The sequence below is a fragment of the Anolis sagrei genome, chromosome 3 (assembly GCF_037176765.1).
Source record: "Anolis sagrei isolate rAnoSag1 chromosome 3, rAnoSag1.mat, whole genome shotgun sequence".
NCBI classification, from domain to species: Eukaryota; Metazoa; Chordata; class Lepidosauria; order Squamata; family Dactyloidae; genus Anolis; species Anolis sagrei.
Window position 1 is genome coordinate 69,457,167 of NC_090023.1, and position 15,469 is coordinate 69,472,635.

At 41.4% G+C, this 15,469-nt stretch overlaps 1 protein-coding gene across 1 annotated transcript in view; it reads right to left on the reverse strand.

The window, feature by feature from the left end:
• Positions 1–14,544, reverse strand: part of PAXBP1 (PAX3 and PAX7 binding protein 1) — a 35,367-nt gene extending 20,823 nt beyond the window's left edge. Inside the window, exons 1-7 of the mRNA XM_060770411.2 lie at positions 13,994–14,544; positions 5,787–5,915; positions 4,512–4,685; positions 3,739–3,960; positions 3,097–3,197; positions 1,936–2,156; positions 246–435 (exon numbers count right to left, since the gene is read on the reverse strand). Of these exons, the coding sequence (XP_060626394.2) occupies positions 246–435; positions 1,936–2,156; positions 3,097–3,197; positions 3,739–3,960; positions 4,512–4,685; positions 5,787–5,915; positions 13,994–14,459 (1,503 nt within the window). The 5' untranslated portion in view covers positions 14,460–14,544. The remainder of the gene's footprint in view (positions 1–245; positions 436–1,935; positions 2,157–3,096; positions 3,198–3,738; positions 3,961–4,511; positions 4,686–5,786; positions 5,916–13,993) is intronic.
• Positions 14,545–15,469: the final 925 nt, after the last annotated feature.

Here is a 15,469-nt window from a genome sequence, read left to right on the forward strand (position 1 = left end):
AATTCAAACATTAAAAAAGCAACTTGACTAGGATTTTTTCAGGACGGCAATCTACTAAAAATTAAATAGTTAGCACTTCCACTTTAACTTGTTTGAACTCCGACAGTGACTTACATTGCTTTCAACACATGTAAGGCCAAATCTTCAAACATGTGCGGAGTTGATTCATTGGCATGTACAAGAGAACACGTTTGATCACAGACTAAACCGTTACTGAAAAAAATTAATATATTTTGCATTCTTACCTTTTCACTGAAACACTCAAGCAAGTCTTGGACATACCCTCGCATTTCTTGCAGAAATTTATACCGTTCACCAACACCCCCAGAAGACCCTTCCAATCTTTCAATGGTCTTGATAGAGTCATCACGGCTTTGTTGGTGGTTCTCAAGTTGTTGTTGATTTGATCTGTGGCGTTCTTTCATTGAGTCCAACCTATTTGAGACACAAACATTATAAGCTACAGTATAGCAACATTTGGTTTTCTCAGAGACAACAATGTACAAGATAAAACATTGTAAAACTGTTTTTGGAGAAGTAGCCATGAACATTGGTTTTTTTCTGGATCACAGATTAAGAGGCTTGTGGCACTTTGACAGACCAACAAAATTATTATAGCATCACACTTAGTCTACTAAAGCTTATGCCATAATAAAAGAATCAATCTAAGTGCCACAAAATGTTCTATTTACTAAAGTTCTATTTACAATGGGGAAATTGTGTGGGGATTGTAGTGGTTAGTCCTACACAGCAACTAATTTTAATTGAGTTATTTTAATTAATACTATTGGATTTAGAGTAAGAACCACTGCTGACATTTATTTGAAGAAGCCCCTGAATATGTGGTTTTTCAATCCTCCCCAAAACACGAAATCCTGGTGCTTTCCCTAGAAGCAGCAGACAACACATGAACCAAAACTTGTTTATCCCAAGAACACCCTCGACAATCAGACAACAATGCTTTCATTCATCCTCAACCACCCAGAGAAGTGTTGTTACTTCTTTATGTATATACCTCTACTCCTAAAGTTTCGAGGAGCCCCATAAAGTGAATGATGAACAAGAAGTACAGAAATTTGATTGGTTACCCCCCACTACAAACAGCCTTTGAAAGATCCTATGCATTCCATAATCTTACCTATATAGATATCAGTTTAGCACTGCAAAGGGAACAAGGGGAATATGATCAAAGTAAACTGCCTTATATAAAATTAGACCAGTGGCTCATCTATCTCAGTATTGTTGACAATGACTAACAGCAGCTCTCCAGGGTTTCAGGCAGGATTCTTTCCAGGCCCTACCTGGAGATGACCGGAACTGAACCTGGAACCTTCTGCATGCAAAAGAAGTATTCCGCCACTGAGCTATGGCTTCTTCTCTCACACCTACAGGAGTACTTGTTGGTCTCAATAGAAATTAGGGAGGTACAGATCAATTTTTGGAGCTCGACATTGTGAGTTCTTCAACAGCTGATCTTAGATTTAACTATGCCCTTTTTTAGTAATCTGACTCACATCAATAATATACATGATTCTATTAAGAAAGAGGTAAAAGTGTTTGTGTGACACTCTGGATTTGCAATTAATAAAATAAAGTATTTTAGACTTTTCAAATATATTTTATGTCTTCTGTCTAAAATGTTGATCTATTCAGAAAAGATTTATTTACTTCTCATTTAGATACGTGGTAAGCTAATTATCACTGTCTTTTTTAAAAAAATTCCTCAACTACAACAGGAGCACTTTGTGTCCAAAAGATACACCAATCTTCACTCCGGGAGAAGTCATCCAAGTAGCTGCTTGAGTAGTTTTTGTTTTCTTTCTTTTCATAATGAGGATATAGTCCGTGGGCTTCCGTTGATGCAATTCTGCATTTGGCACTCAGACAGAAACCTAGAAGACAGGTCTTATATTTTAAGAAGCTGGTCTGTCCTACCTGTCTTTAAGCTGTTTCTTTACCAAATCAATAGTAACAGGAGTCATCTCATTATTGGAAGTTTTGAAAGGTATTGTGTTATCTGTTTTGTGAGCCTTTGTTTCTGATGATCCGTAAGCAGCGTATGTGTAAGGAATGCCGTAAGATGACCCATAAGGCATTGCTTGGTAAATATTCTGGTAGTACAAGTTGTTCATGTCTGCAGGCTGACTTGCTTGAACCTAAGGGAATAAAATATGTTTAGTAACGGTAAAGCTGAGAAATGTAAATCTCATAAATCAAAACAAAACGCCTCAAAACTAGTCCACTTTGTAGAAATTATCCTTAAAATTCAACCCACCTTATCGTATTTCCTATACATGAGTACATATAAATGAAAACTGACTTCAAAATTATAATTACCATACACACACACAACTCCTAAAATATATCAGCAAACAAAGATTTACTTAGAGAATCTGATATGTGAGCTATATGTGCATCTCTGATCAGCAAGTACATTTACTGGAGATGCTTCAAAGTTTGGTCTCTTTTTTCACATTGTACTGAAGAGGCACTCAGGAAGATGATGAAAAGATGGAGGATGTTGGAAGCCCCCTCAAATACTCTGAGAAGAACACTGCTACCAAGATCATACACTGTTAGAATCATAGTTGCCAACACTGTGAACAGACCTGAGTCCCCTTTGGGGTTGAGAAGAGCGGTATACAAATACCTCAAATGAATAAATACATTCTTAATTTGCCCCTGTTGTCTCTGAACTGGCAACCAGAGGACGAGATATTGATTTAGCCAAGGCTTAGAGACGGATTCTCCTTAAAGTCTGCTATCTGCTGAATTACTCTCCAAAACAACCACATAGTTGCCTAATAACGCAATTATTAAAGAAAAGAGTAAAATCTGATAATCAATTCCAAGAAAATGGTAAAATGTACCACTACATTTTCTAGTTCAACATGACTGATTCCAATGCAAATTATTACACTTTTGAGACTGTAACTGCATGGCTCTGTCCTGATGCCTCAGAAGCTCTTCACTGATATCTCTTATTTGCCTCATAACACTGGCAACTGGAGCAAGTTGATAACCTGAGAGCTAGTTCTGGCTAAGTGCCCATGTCCTGTGACCCAAAATTTAGATTTTATTTATCTGAATACATGCCTGAGGTATATTAATGCCTTTACGTATCTGTTCTTGCTCCCATCGACTGAGTTCTTCATCTTGTTCTCCAGCTAGAGCGTCATCATCGCTTCCCTCAATACCTAAGCATAAAGGTGCAGCAAGTAACAGGAATATAACATAATGGAATTAAAAGAAAACGGGGTGCAATATTCAAAGATATGTTTATAGTGAAAAAGAGGCAAAGGAAGAAATGTCAAAATAAGAAGGATCTGTGAAGAATGTACTCATATGCCACAGTGTGGATAATGCTTTATAGAAGTATTTTAATGGTTATTTAACGAGGAAATGAAAAGAAATAATAGGTAGGAAAAACTCTGGCCACTTCCACATAGCTGAATAAAATCCCACATTATCTGCTTTGAACTGCAAAATATGGCAGTGTGCACTCAGTTCACCCAATTCAAAGCAGATATTCTGGGTTATATGGCAGTGTAGAAGGGCCCTTAGTCAATCCTCTGTTATGCCATAAGCCCTTCCTCAATAAAACATGCTCCACTTTTTAGTCCATCAAGACTGTCCAGCCCTGCATTACACAGGATATTCAAATAGCGAACGTGGTACAAACAACACTTTCTATCAAAAATTAGAAACAATTCAATGGAACTGTTCCTTTCATCTCACCGATTTCCTCTGCGATCTTTTGTCTTTGAGACTTTTCTTTCACTGAAAAGACTATTCTTCGCTTTTCATCATCATCTTCATCATCACTAGCATCATTGTCATCTTCTCTAATAAGGCGTCCTTTCCCAGGGTCATTGTCAAGAGGTAAAAAGTCCCCAAGCTCACGAGCCATTTGACGCTTTTTCCTAGCAGCGTGAATAAAAGCAGCATCTGGGATTTCTCCTGGAAAAAAATGGTTTAATGTTTTTTAAAGGAAAAATTTATATCTAACCATAGATATCCATTATAGCAAGGCCTATAATTCCATCCGGCTAAATATGGAAAATAGGCAAAAGTCATAATCTGCCTCACACATTTGGTTGGGGTTAACTGCTAATCAACTCCTGCTCTCCCAGCATTGAGTAATTAAAGGTTTTGCGGATGCTTCAGTTCCATTATATATAATGGTGTAGTAAAATGGCATTCCTTCTATAAAATGGTGAACAACTCATCAAGTGCTGGAAAGATCTGAGAATCTGTTAAATGGTGGAAGGTTACAGAAGGGTGCACCTGCACATCAGTGGTTCTCGGGGTCTGACAAAACCAAGGTTTCCTTTTTGAATTGATTTTTTCAGATATGGTTCACTAATCCATGGATACTGAGATCTAACTGTATGAAGTATCATCCAACAGAAGATTAAAATGCAATAGTTTACATTATCCTACTTATGCAGTAAGAAAAAGAAATAACCCATTCCATGACAATCTCTTTCACTGATGGAACATTAACTAACCTGGACGCAAAACATTCAAAGATGACAAAGCACTTGAAAATGCTCCTGCAGCTTTGGATTTTTCTTCTTCTTTCTCACTTTCAACTTCCATCTCCTCTTCTCCTTGTTCAATAATTGCAACACCATCTTCTTGAACGGCATCTTTAGCCTGTCCTTTGTCTGCAGATTGTTCAACTGTAAAACAAGCCTCTTTTTAAGTGATATTTTGAAAAAAACATTTCACATTTGAACATGCGAAACGTAAAATTTACTTTTGATATATTTGATACTATATTGAAAATGTTGACATGCAGTTCTATTGTACTGTAATGTGTGTGCGCTCACATGTAAATAAGTATATCACAAGCAGACCATATTTATGATACTATACACACAAGTCTCTGTGACACAGAATGTATTTTTACTATCTTTTGATGAACCTATCCATGCAGTGGATTTTAATGTTGAGATAAGTGATTTTAATGTTTGTGAATGTGCATAATTTATTTATGTCCTGGCTTTGAATGCTTGCCGTTTGTATGCTGCGCTCCGCCTGGAGTCCTCTTCGGAGTGAAAAGGGCGAAACAGAAATGTTTTAAGTTTTTTAAATATATAAATAAATAAATGCAGTGATAACATAGATTGCTACAGCATACTATATTGTGTCTTTTTATTATCTGAAACGTCAGTCAGTATAGGACACATCCACCAGCATCTTAATGATCAAATCATCTCAATAGTGTAAAAGATGTTGAACTGGATAGAAGTTTGCTTATGAATTCAATTAAATGGGAACAACATTGATTTTTAAATATCCACATAAGCTCTTTTTCCTGTATCATCCTGTCTAAACGAAGACCATCAGTTAATCACTTTCTCTCTAATTCCTCTTTTTCAGAGATTTATGACCACAAAACAGGGCTTTTATACCATGACAGTCTATCTGTGGAATGCCTCACATGGGCAGGTTTGCCCAGCTGCAAAAGTGCTCTTTTTAAAGGCACAAGTCAAAACAAATGTTATTCTCCCTAGGCTTGAAAATGATCTGACTACTCTGTTTTATCAGTCACTGGCAGAATTTTAATAAGTATTCTTTAAAATTTGTATCGATATTTTTCTATCATGTTTGTATTTTTTGTTTGTAACTGTCTTGATTTTATATGTGTTATGCTGTTTTGAGTCTCAACGTGGGGAAAAAGTGGTATAGAAATGAAATAATAATATCAGTGTAAAGCACTCCAAACCAAATTATGTGATAGTGCATAAACATTTCTAAAAGGATATAATTATAATTACCATCTGCTGAAGAATTAGTTTCTGGTCTTGTTTTGCATTTTTCAAGATCTTCTTTGTATTCTTTCTTAAGCAGCTTTACTATTTTTTTGCTGTAACTTGACTTCTTCACTTTAAAAACCTCTTCAGTTTCTTTAAGAGAATAAGGAATAATAAGGACAATTACAAATTGAACATATTTCAACTGAATTTTCTTCAGCTTTAGAAAAAGTGCTCCATAATGCAACAGAATATAACAAAGCAACCAGTTTGCTCTAAATAAATTAAAGATTAGATTGATTTTTCTGGCACAGTAATTATTCCATAGAACAGGGGTCCTCAAACTTCTTAAGCCGAGAGCCGGTTCACAGTCCCTTAGGCTGTTGGGACTATAGTTTGAGAAAAAAATGAAAGAATTCCAATGTACACTGCATTTACCTTATTTGCAGTGCAAAAAAATGAAAGAACGACACAGTATATAAAATTAAGAACATCTTGAACCAAAATAAACATACAATAAATAATAATAATAATAACTTTATTTATATACTACCCTATCTCCCCTAGGGGACTCAGAGCGGTTTCCACATATGCAAAATAATACAAAAACATACAATATAAAACAAAAACATAGGTATAAACTGTTAACACAACATATACATTAAAATCAATTTAAAACCAGTTCAGCTCCCTTCTTCATGCAAGGTAAGCTGCCAGGTGCAAAGATTTCAATAAGGGGCCTGAACAATTTGGAACGGGCTGGGCCAAGGCTAGTGTAAAGAGAAGGGAAAAATGGGGCTGGCTGAATGCTACAGTACAAGGATTGGTCTCAGCAATGGCCCTACTAGGGGACCAGGGCCACTCAATTCCAGAGCCAATTAAAGGACTCTAAAAAAGGTCTGGGCCAGAAGAAAAGGTGCCCTCTGATGACAGGGAACTAGGGAATAGATGGGGCACAAGGCCAAGGGACTTGGACCGCTGGACCAAGGGCTTGAGACTAGGGATTAGTCATTATTGAAGGTCTGATGAACCCACCATGTCTTCAAATTCTTACGGAAGGAGGTGAGGGATGGGGCCAGTCTTATCTCCTTGAGGAGGGCATTCCAGAGGCAGGGGGCCACCACCGAGAAGGCCCTGTCCCTCGTCCCCACCTACTGGGCTTGAGACGGTGGTGGGAACAAGAGAAGGGCCTCCCCGGTGAATCTTAGTGTCTGCGCCGCTTCATAGAGGGGGATGCGATCACGGAGATAGGTGGGGCCCGAACCATTTAGGTTCGGGCCCCATACATACAAGTATTTCAATGGAACGTGTGGACCTGCTTTTGGCTGATGAAACGGTCATTTCAGACTTAGGGTGACCCTAAGCTTCAAGTTTAGGGAGGGGACTGGGTAAAGGACCATATATTAGGAAGAGATGTATTGCATGCTGTATCACCCTTACCTTCTGAAACTGAATTCTGCAGCCTTTAAGCCGAAATCATTGGGTCAACATACCCTTTTTGCAGATCCAGTTGTTTTACTAACATATATTTCCCCTTTGTTTAAATCATCTCATGCAAAAGATTCGATTCAATTTTCAAAGGTGGACATCATGTGGCTGCAGATATTTTTGGATTGTAACTTGCATCAGCCCAAGCCAATAAATGCTGTCGAATGGAAACACTGTAGTCCAAACTGATAAGAACTATAGTCCAGAAGGGTGTGGGAACTACAGTACAATTTCTGCAATCACCAGAAGTTCCTATCCTATGCTAATAGTCTGATGATCATTTAATGGCCTGGGACCTATCTAAACAATAATTTCCTTCACTCCACTCTGGACAATGCAGGATACAACCAAAACCACAACATAAAAACCTTTTGTAATGACTTTCAGTAATCCCGAGGAAATTAGCCATGTACACTACATGGCTGGCTCTGCTTATATTTGTTTATCATATTTATGCTTTATCCAGTAAAAAGAATTTTCAAGGCAAAAAAAAGCAAGAAACCCCATCAAAATTTAACAACAGTAGAATTTTTTTTAAAAAGAACTGTAAAAACAGAAGATCTTTATAAGCAGCAAAACCCAAAAACAATACAATGAATAACAATGTAAGTAACACGTATCAAAATTCAACAACCAGGATACTATGAATAAAAATGAAAGGAAACAAAATAATATTGAGTTCCCATATTTTAAAATAATATACAAATTCAAATAAAAATAATTTTCAAGTAAAGCACCTTGGATAGTTTTTGCCAGAAAACAAGACATCTAGAAAACAAAGAAAAAACCTTTCTCTGGAAAGAAGCCTTTGGGGAAGACAATTGATGGACTGTGCTAAATGGCAAAGGACTTCGTTTATGGCAATGAGATGGAGCTGTTTTAAATACTGTGGATTTTAATACTGTCTTATTGTGTGTTTTTATTTTTGCATATATGATGTTTTTGTATTTTAAGTTACTATTGTGTAATGCTTGAACAGCACTGAATTGTTGCCAATTGTTAGCCGCTTTGAGTTCCGCTATGAGGGAGAGAGGGCAGGATATAAAACAAAGTAAATAAACAAATAAAAATAAATTTCACAAATGAGACAATATTACAGAAGATAGTTTTCTAGTTCTCAGCTGCCTAATTTCTAGAGATGAGAATATTTATAGGAGGCTTTCCTCATGCTACCAGGTTACAGATAATTCTGTCAAAATGGAAGGTCGGTGAGTTAAGACAGGCTGTGTTGTATAACACTTTATAGGTTAATCCGAGCACTTCAAACTGGGCCAAGAAACACAAGATGGACCAAATAAACATTTCAAGACTATTAAGATGAAACATGCATAACAGGTCAGACAACAGCTTACCTGCCACATTATTCATCAAACCAAATTTTTGAGAATCAGCGTTACATATTGCTGGTCAACGCGAGACACTACGTAGATACCCCCAGATAGGTTACAGGTTGAGCTTCCTTTTTTTATGAAATGCAAAATTGTCAACACGGGAGGCTGAAATTACAATATTTGTGTTTTCTGGTGGTTCAATGAACACACAATTTGAGTAACAAATTATTATTATAATACTGTGCAGAAAATTACAGCTTATGCTACCATGTAGTTTTATGTAGAATATTTTAATATTTTATGAATGGCACCAAGTCTAAATATAAAATGCATTGATGTTTCACAGACACCTTATACACATAGACTGAAATTATTTTGCACAATATTTCAAAAATATTTTTGTACATGAAACAAAGCCTTTGTTCACTGAACCAGCAGAAAGCAAAACTGTCATGATGTCAATGGACCAGGCATGTAGCCAGGGGGGGGGGGGCTCGGGGGGCTTCAGCCCCCCCCCCCCGAAATTTTCATGGTGGTGCATTATTTAAACTGTTATGTTTATTCATATCATGAACTGATCACCATACTCAATATATCCCATATGCATGGGGGTATTGGGGTAATGATACAAAAGGTTTGCTAGGCTAGACCCTCTTTCACTCAGACTCAGCCCCCCCCGAAACTCAGCCCCCCCCGAAACCCCCCCTGAAAAAAAATTCAGCCCCCCCCCCCCCCAAACGAAATCCTGGCTACGGGCCTGCAATGGATCATTTCAGAATATTTCAAATTTCCAGATAAGGGACATTCAGTCTGCAACATTCTATAGCACTGACAGAAAATGTATTCTGCTTGGATATAAAGTATCTACTTATAGCTCACACAATGCCAAAAAAGAAAAGAAAAGTTGACATACATATACCTCACAACACAGTTTCTTTAGAATCCAGTCAATCCTAACACTTCAAACTGGGCCAAGAAACACAAAAACTGCCCAACCATATCTTTCACTACTGAAACGCTGCTTGTGCCTTTGACCATATCTTTGCCCAGAACACTTAAAGTAACCCAGACCTTTGTGATTCTTTTGTGTGCTTTGAGAAAATATATTTACATCACACTGTCCGCTCAGAATGAAAATTGTGTTTAATCTTTCAAGACCTCCATAAAATACACAAAAGAGGGCTTTCCACATTACCACTACAGTCAGGTTGCATCTATACAGTAGAATGAATGCAGTTTGACACCACTTTAACTGGCATTAATTTATTTCATGTCAAAAGCACTGCATACATAAGTATAAAACTGATAAAAATAGAAGGAGCACAAGCGGGTAAATAATTTTTGACCAAATCCTGGGCAACAGCAACTGCACTGTCTGTAGCCTTGAACAATCCTTCCTCTGTACATGAGGCAGAGCATTGTGGACAAGCATACAGGTGCGGAGTTGTTTGTTCTTCGCACAAGGTGGAAGATTCTTTTAGATCAGCGTTTCTCAACCTGGGGGTTGGGACCTCTGAGGGGGTCGCCAAGGGGTGTAAGAGGGGTCACCAAAGACCATCAGAAAACACAGTATTTTCTATAGATCATGAGGGGTTCTGTGTGGGAAGTTTGACCCAGTTCTACTGAGGTTTGATCGTAGGTGAACTATGAATCCTAGCAACTACAACACCCAAATGTCAAGGTCAATTTTCTCCAAACTCCACCAGTGTTCACATTTGGACACATTGAGTATTCGTTCCAAGTTTGGTCCAGACCTTGTGGGCCATCCAGTCCAATTCCATTCTTCCAAAAAGCAGGAAAATCGCATTCAAAGACCATCAGAAAACACAGTATTTTCTATTAGTCATGGGGATCTCTGGGAAATTTGGCCCAATTCTATTGTTAGTGGGGTTCAGAATGCTCTTTGATTGTAGGTGAACTATAAATCCCAGCAATTACAATTTCCAAATATCGAGGTCTATCTTTCCCAAACTCCACCAGTGTTCACATCTGGGCATATTGAGTATTCGTGCCAAATTTGGTCCAGATCCATCATTGTTTGAGTCCGCAGTGCTCTCTGGATATAGGAGAACTACAACGCCAAAACTCAAGGTCAATGCCCACCAAACCCTTCCAATATTTTCTGATGGTTATGAGAATTCTGTGTGCCAACTTTGGCTAATTCCATCATTGGTGGAGTACTCTTTGATTGTAGGTGAACTACAACTCCTAGCAACCACAACCCCAAAATGATGAAATCAACCCCCCCCCCCAGCAGTGTTAAAATGTGGACGTATTGGGTATTTGTACCAAACATTGTCTAGTGAATGAAAATACATCCTGCCAATCAAATATTTAGATTACAATTCATATCAGTAGCAAAATGACAATTATGAAGTAGCAACAAAATTATGTTATGGTTGGGGGTCATCACAACATGAGGAACTGTATTAAGGGATCGTGGCATTAAGATGGTTGTTTTAGATAGCACCATTTTGGCAGGTTGTCTTTTGATCTGCCCACTCCACTTCTGAGACTGTTCAGGAATTTCCAAGTTGCCCATTCTTGGTTTGCTCCTGGAGGCAGACCCTCGTGAGAGACCATCCATTGGGATTTCTTGGTTTAGCTGACCAGAGGGATACTCTTGCTGTTGCTAGGGAAGCATTAAGAGGAGTGGTAGTTCTCATGAAGCTTTTCCTTGATTTGAGTATAATAACCTTGATTTGAGTCTAAAGGGAGGAGTCTAATAGCCATGCAGTAGATGGCTTTCAGTGTTCAACGTTATTTCTCTCCCAGTTAGCAGCAACTTCCCTGATAAGGGGGGGGGGGGGGGCAATGCCAGCTAGCATGTAGAGTCTATCAGCAGGTGTAGGTTTAAGACATCATGTGATTATTCTGCATGTTTCATTCAGTGCAGTCTCACCTGCTTCATGTGAACAGATTTATGCCAAACAGGGCAGGCATATTCAGCAGTTGAGTTAGACAAGGCCAATACTGATGCTTCATTCATTTTGGGTCTGCACCCCAGTGCTTCCAGGAAGTTTCCGCAGGGTGTTATTGCGTGCATCTACTTTGTGCTTGGTTTTCATACAATGTTTCCTAAATGTTAGTGTTTGGCTTAAGGTGACACCAAGGTATTTAGGACGGAATCAGTTTTCGAGCTCTTGGCCTTCCCAGGTAACTTTCAATTTCCTGTTGGCTTCATGGTTGCGTAGGTGGAAAGCACACACTTGTGTCTTGACAGATTTAGGCTTCAGGTGGTTATCTTTGTAGTAGCTGGAGAGGCATTAGTAAGTTGGATTTGGACTGCTTGTGTTGTTAGGCCAAGGTCATCAGCATATATACAGCTCCTTGTGAGTGGTGGCTGTGGCTGAGTGTTAGCAAAGATGTTAAACAAGGTTGGTGCAAGAATGCTGCCTTGGGGCATGACTCAATGCTATGTAATCATGGGAGTTGTAATCCTACAAGGTATTTATCTTCTCTGCCAAAGAGTCCTGTATCCTCATCAAACTTCAAATCCCACGATTCTATAGCACTGAGCCATGTCAGTTTAAGTCATGTCAAACTGCATTTATTTTACAGTATAGATGTACTCTTGTTTTAAATAACCAATGCAAGGTTAGAAAAATAATCAGAACCACACAGAACTTCCTATAACAAAACCGGCATCCTTTCTAGGAGCCATACATTTTAAATGCTATGGAAAGCACACGTGATGTATGTCGTTTCCTACAGTGAAAATGTTTCCAGATAATTTTTCTAAAAGCATCTCATGGATTTCAGATTTAAGGACTAGAGATGGGAAGGCCTGAAAAAAACCCAGAAAAATGTGTGTTGGGGGGAAGGAGAAGGAAAAAAATGTTGCTTTTTTCAGGGTTTTTCCAGGCTTTCCCATCTAAGGACCAAAGGAGGGGGTTGGAGAGGGCTGTTCAGGGAAGGGTACCCTCCAGTACTCTCAGCCCCCTTCCACACAGCTGTATAAAAACTGACATTATCCACTTTGAACTGGGTTATATGGCAGCATGGACTCAGATATTGTGGATTATCTGCTTTGCTAGTCTGGGTTATATGGCTATGTGCAAGGGCCCTCAGTCTTACTGGAACCAGTAAGAGAGAAATGCTAGGACCTGGGAGAAAGAGGAGGTGCATCTACACCAGGCATCCTCAAACTGCTCCTCTGTTTTGGCCTCCAACTTCAAGAAGCTCTTGTTGATTTTCGGGCTCCAAAACAAAAGAACTGAAAACAACCCTCCCAATTTTGGGAGGCTTACAAAAAAACAAAGACTCGGGGGCTTCAAAGAAAGCTGGGACACAAGGTTTCCCCCGAATGCACATCACTAATGAGCACTTGAATTCTGGTGAGGTCATTTTTAGCTGGGAAAGAGTGAACATTAGATTTGAGTGAAAATACTCCCTTCTAAAGGTAATTAGGCATCCCGCCCAGGCATCTTCAGCTTTCCAGATGTTTTGGACTTCCAACTCCCACAATTCCCAGGCCTGGATAGCTGCGCTTTGGCATGCAAGGCCATGCTCCGACTTGACTGAGAGAACATATGGCTCCCCCAATAGAAGGCATAGACAAACTTGGGCCCTCAGGATGTTTTGAACTTCAACTCCCACTATTCCTAACAGCCTCAGACTCCTTCCTATCCCACCTCAACCGCTTAAGTAAAAGGATTTCAGGTGCTTTCAACTTCAGCTCCCACAGTCCCTAATAGCTGTTTGTTTTTTGTCGTGTCAGGAGTAACTTGAGAAACTGCAAGTCGCTTCTGGTGTGAGATAATTGGCCGTCTGCAAGGACGTTGCCCAGGGGACGCCCGGATGTTTTATCATCCTTGTGGGAGGCTTCTCTCATGCCCCCGCATGAGGAGCTGGAGCTGATAGAGGGAGCTCATTTGCGCTCTCCCCAGATTCGAACCTGCGACCTGTTGGTCTTCAGTCCTGTCGGCACAGGGGTTTAACCCACTGCGCCACCGGGGCTCCATAACAGCTGATACGTTGGCTGGGATTTCTGGGAGTTGAAGTCCAAAACACCTGGATGCCCCAAGTTTTCCCATGCCTGATCTACACTGTAGAATCAACGCACTTGAACTGCCCTGGATCAATGCTATGGAATCTTGGGAGTTGCAGTTTGGTGAGGCACCAGCGACAGAGAAGGCTTAAATATCTTACAAAACTACGAATTCCAAAAAGTATTTTCAAACTGTAACGGTTTAATACACATAGACCAGGCATGGCCAGACCTGGGACCTCCAGGCGTTTTGGACTTCAGCTCCCACAATTGCCACAACGCTTAATTGGCTGAAGGGGGAAAGGAAATGGCCTGAGGCTGTTAGGAATGGCGGGAGCTGAAGGTCCAAAACATCTGGAGGGAAGGCCCAAGTCGGCCCATGCCTGCCCCCCAGCCTCCATGGGCTGCCAGGCCCGGCTTACCCTCTTCTTCGTCCTGGAAGCTGAGGAGCTTGAGGCTGCCTCGCGGGGGCGCCGGGAGGGGCGGGGCCTCCTTGCCCTTGTTCTTCCGCTCCTTCGCCTTGAGCACGAGCCCGTTGTTTCCGGTCGGTTGCGAAGGCGGCGGCGGAAGCGGAGGGAGAACGGCGGCCGGGGGCGCTGCCGGAAGCGGGGGCGCGGCGCTGCCAAAGGCGAGCCTCCCCCCGCCGCTGCTGCCGGGAGGGACGAGGGGGAGGCAGCCCGTGGGGAGCGGCAGGAGCGGCGGCTTCGGGGCCGGAAGGGATGGCGGTGGCTGAGGGGTCAGCTCGGCCTCCCCCTCGGGCCCAGCCCCGCCTGGCTGAGATGAGGCCTGCGCCTGAGGCGGCGGCGGCTCCTCGTCTCTCTCATCCTCCTCCTCTTCCTCGGACTCGTTCCGCTTCCGCACGTTCACGCGCCGCGCCTTGCGGAACATTCCGCCTCACCGACACCGACGCGAGCGAGCGAGGGAGGGAGCCTGGCAAGCGCGCAACCACCGCAACGGCCTCCAGGGCGCATGCGCGCGCACTGCAGTGGCGTCACCTCTGCCGCCCAGCCAGCCCCCACAGCGCCCTCTACCGGTCTCTTAGGCGGGGAAGGAAACCGTCGGCCCTTGTTCTACCACAAAGTCCGCACCCGGGGGATAGAACGCCGCCTCGCGTCACCATAGAGCGAGGAGAAAGAGCGACGGGCAGGACGCTTTGGAGAGCGAGCGGCCATTTTGAGAGCGCGGGGCGGGAGAGGGATTACGTCAGCGCTCTTATGGGGAACGCGGGAAAAAAACTGGAAAGGCATAGACAGACAGGCAGAGACGCGTTCAATAGGGGTGATTCGAGGGGAGGGGTTTCCTTTTTTGAAGGTGACTGTTGAAGGCGATATTCTGCATTGTAGAATTAATCCAGGCAGCTTGGCCTTCAGCAATCCTTGCATGTCCCGGGTCTTCTTTTGCAAGCCCATGCATTAGATCAGTCATGGGCAAACCTCTGCCCTCCAGGTGTTTTGGACTGCCACTCCCACCATTCCTAACAGCCTCACGCACTTTCCTTTTCCCCCTCAGCCGCTTAAGCGGAAAAGGAAGGGGCCTGAGGCTGTTAGGAATGGTGGGAGTGGCAGTCCAAAACCCATGGAGGGCCCAAATGTTTTCTCTTTATTTCTAAACTTACTACAGCATCCAAAACACCCGGACAATGGGAATAGATAAAGAAGGGAGAACTTTGTGGGTTCACAAAGCTTAGGGACAGAGTTGGGGTTTCTCAGGTAAATCAGGAACAGAGTTAAAGTTTATTTCAATGTCATGGCATTAGTCTCAGGCTCCTTCCACACAGCTGAATGAAACCCCACGTTTTCTGCATTGAACTGGAATATATGACCACGTGGACTCCGATAACCCATATCAAAGCAGATATTGTGAGATTTTCTGCCTTGATATTCTCAATTATATGGCTA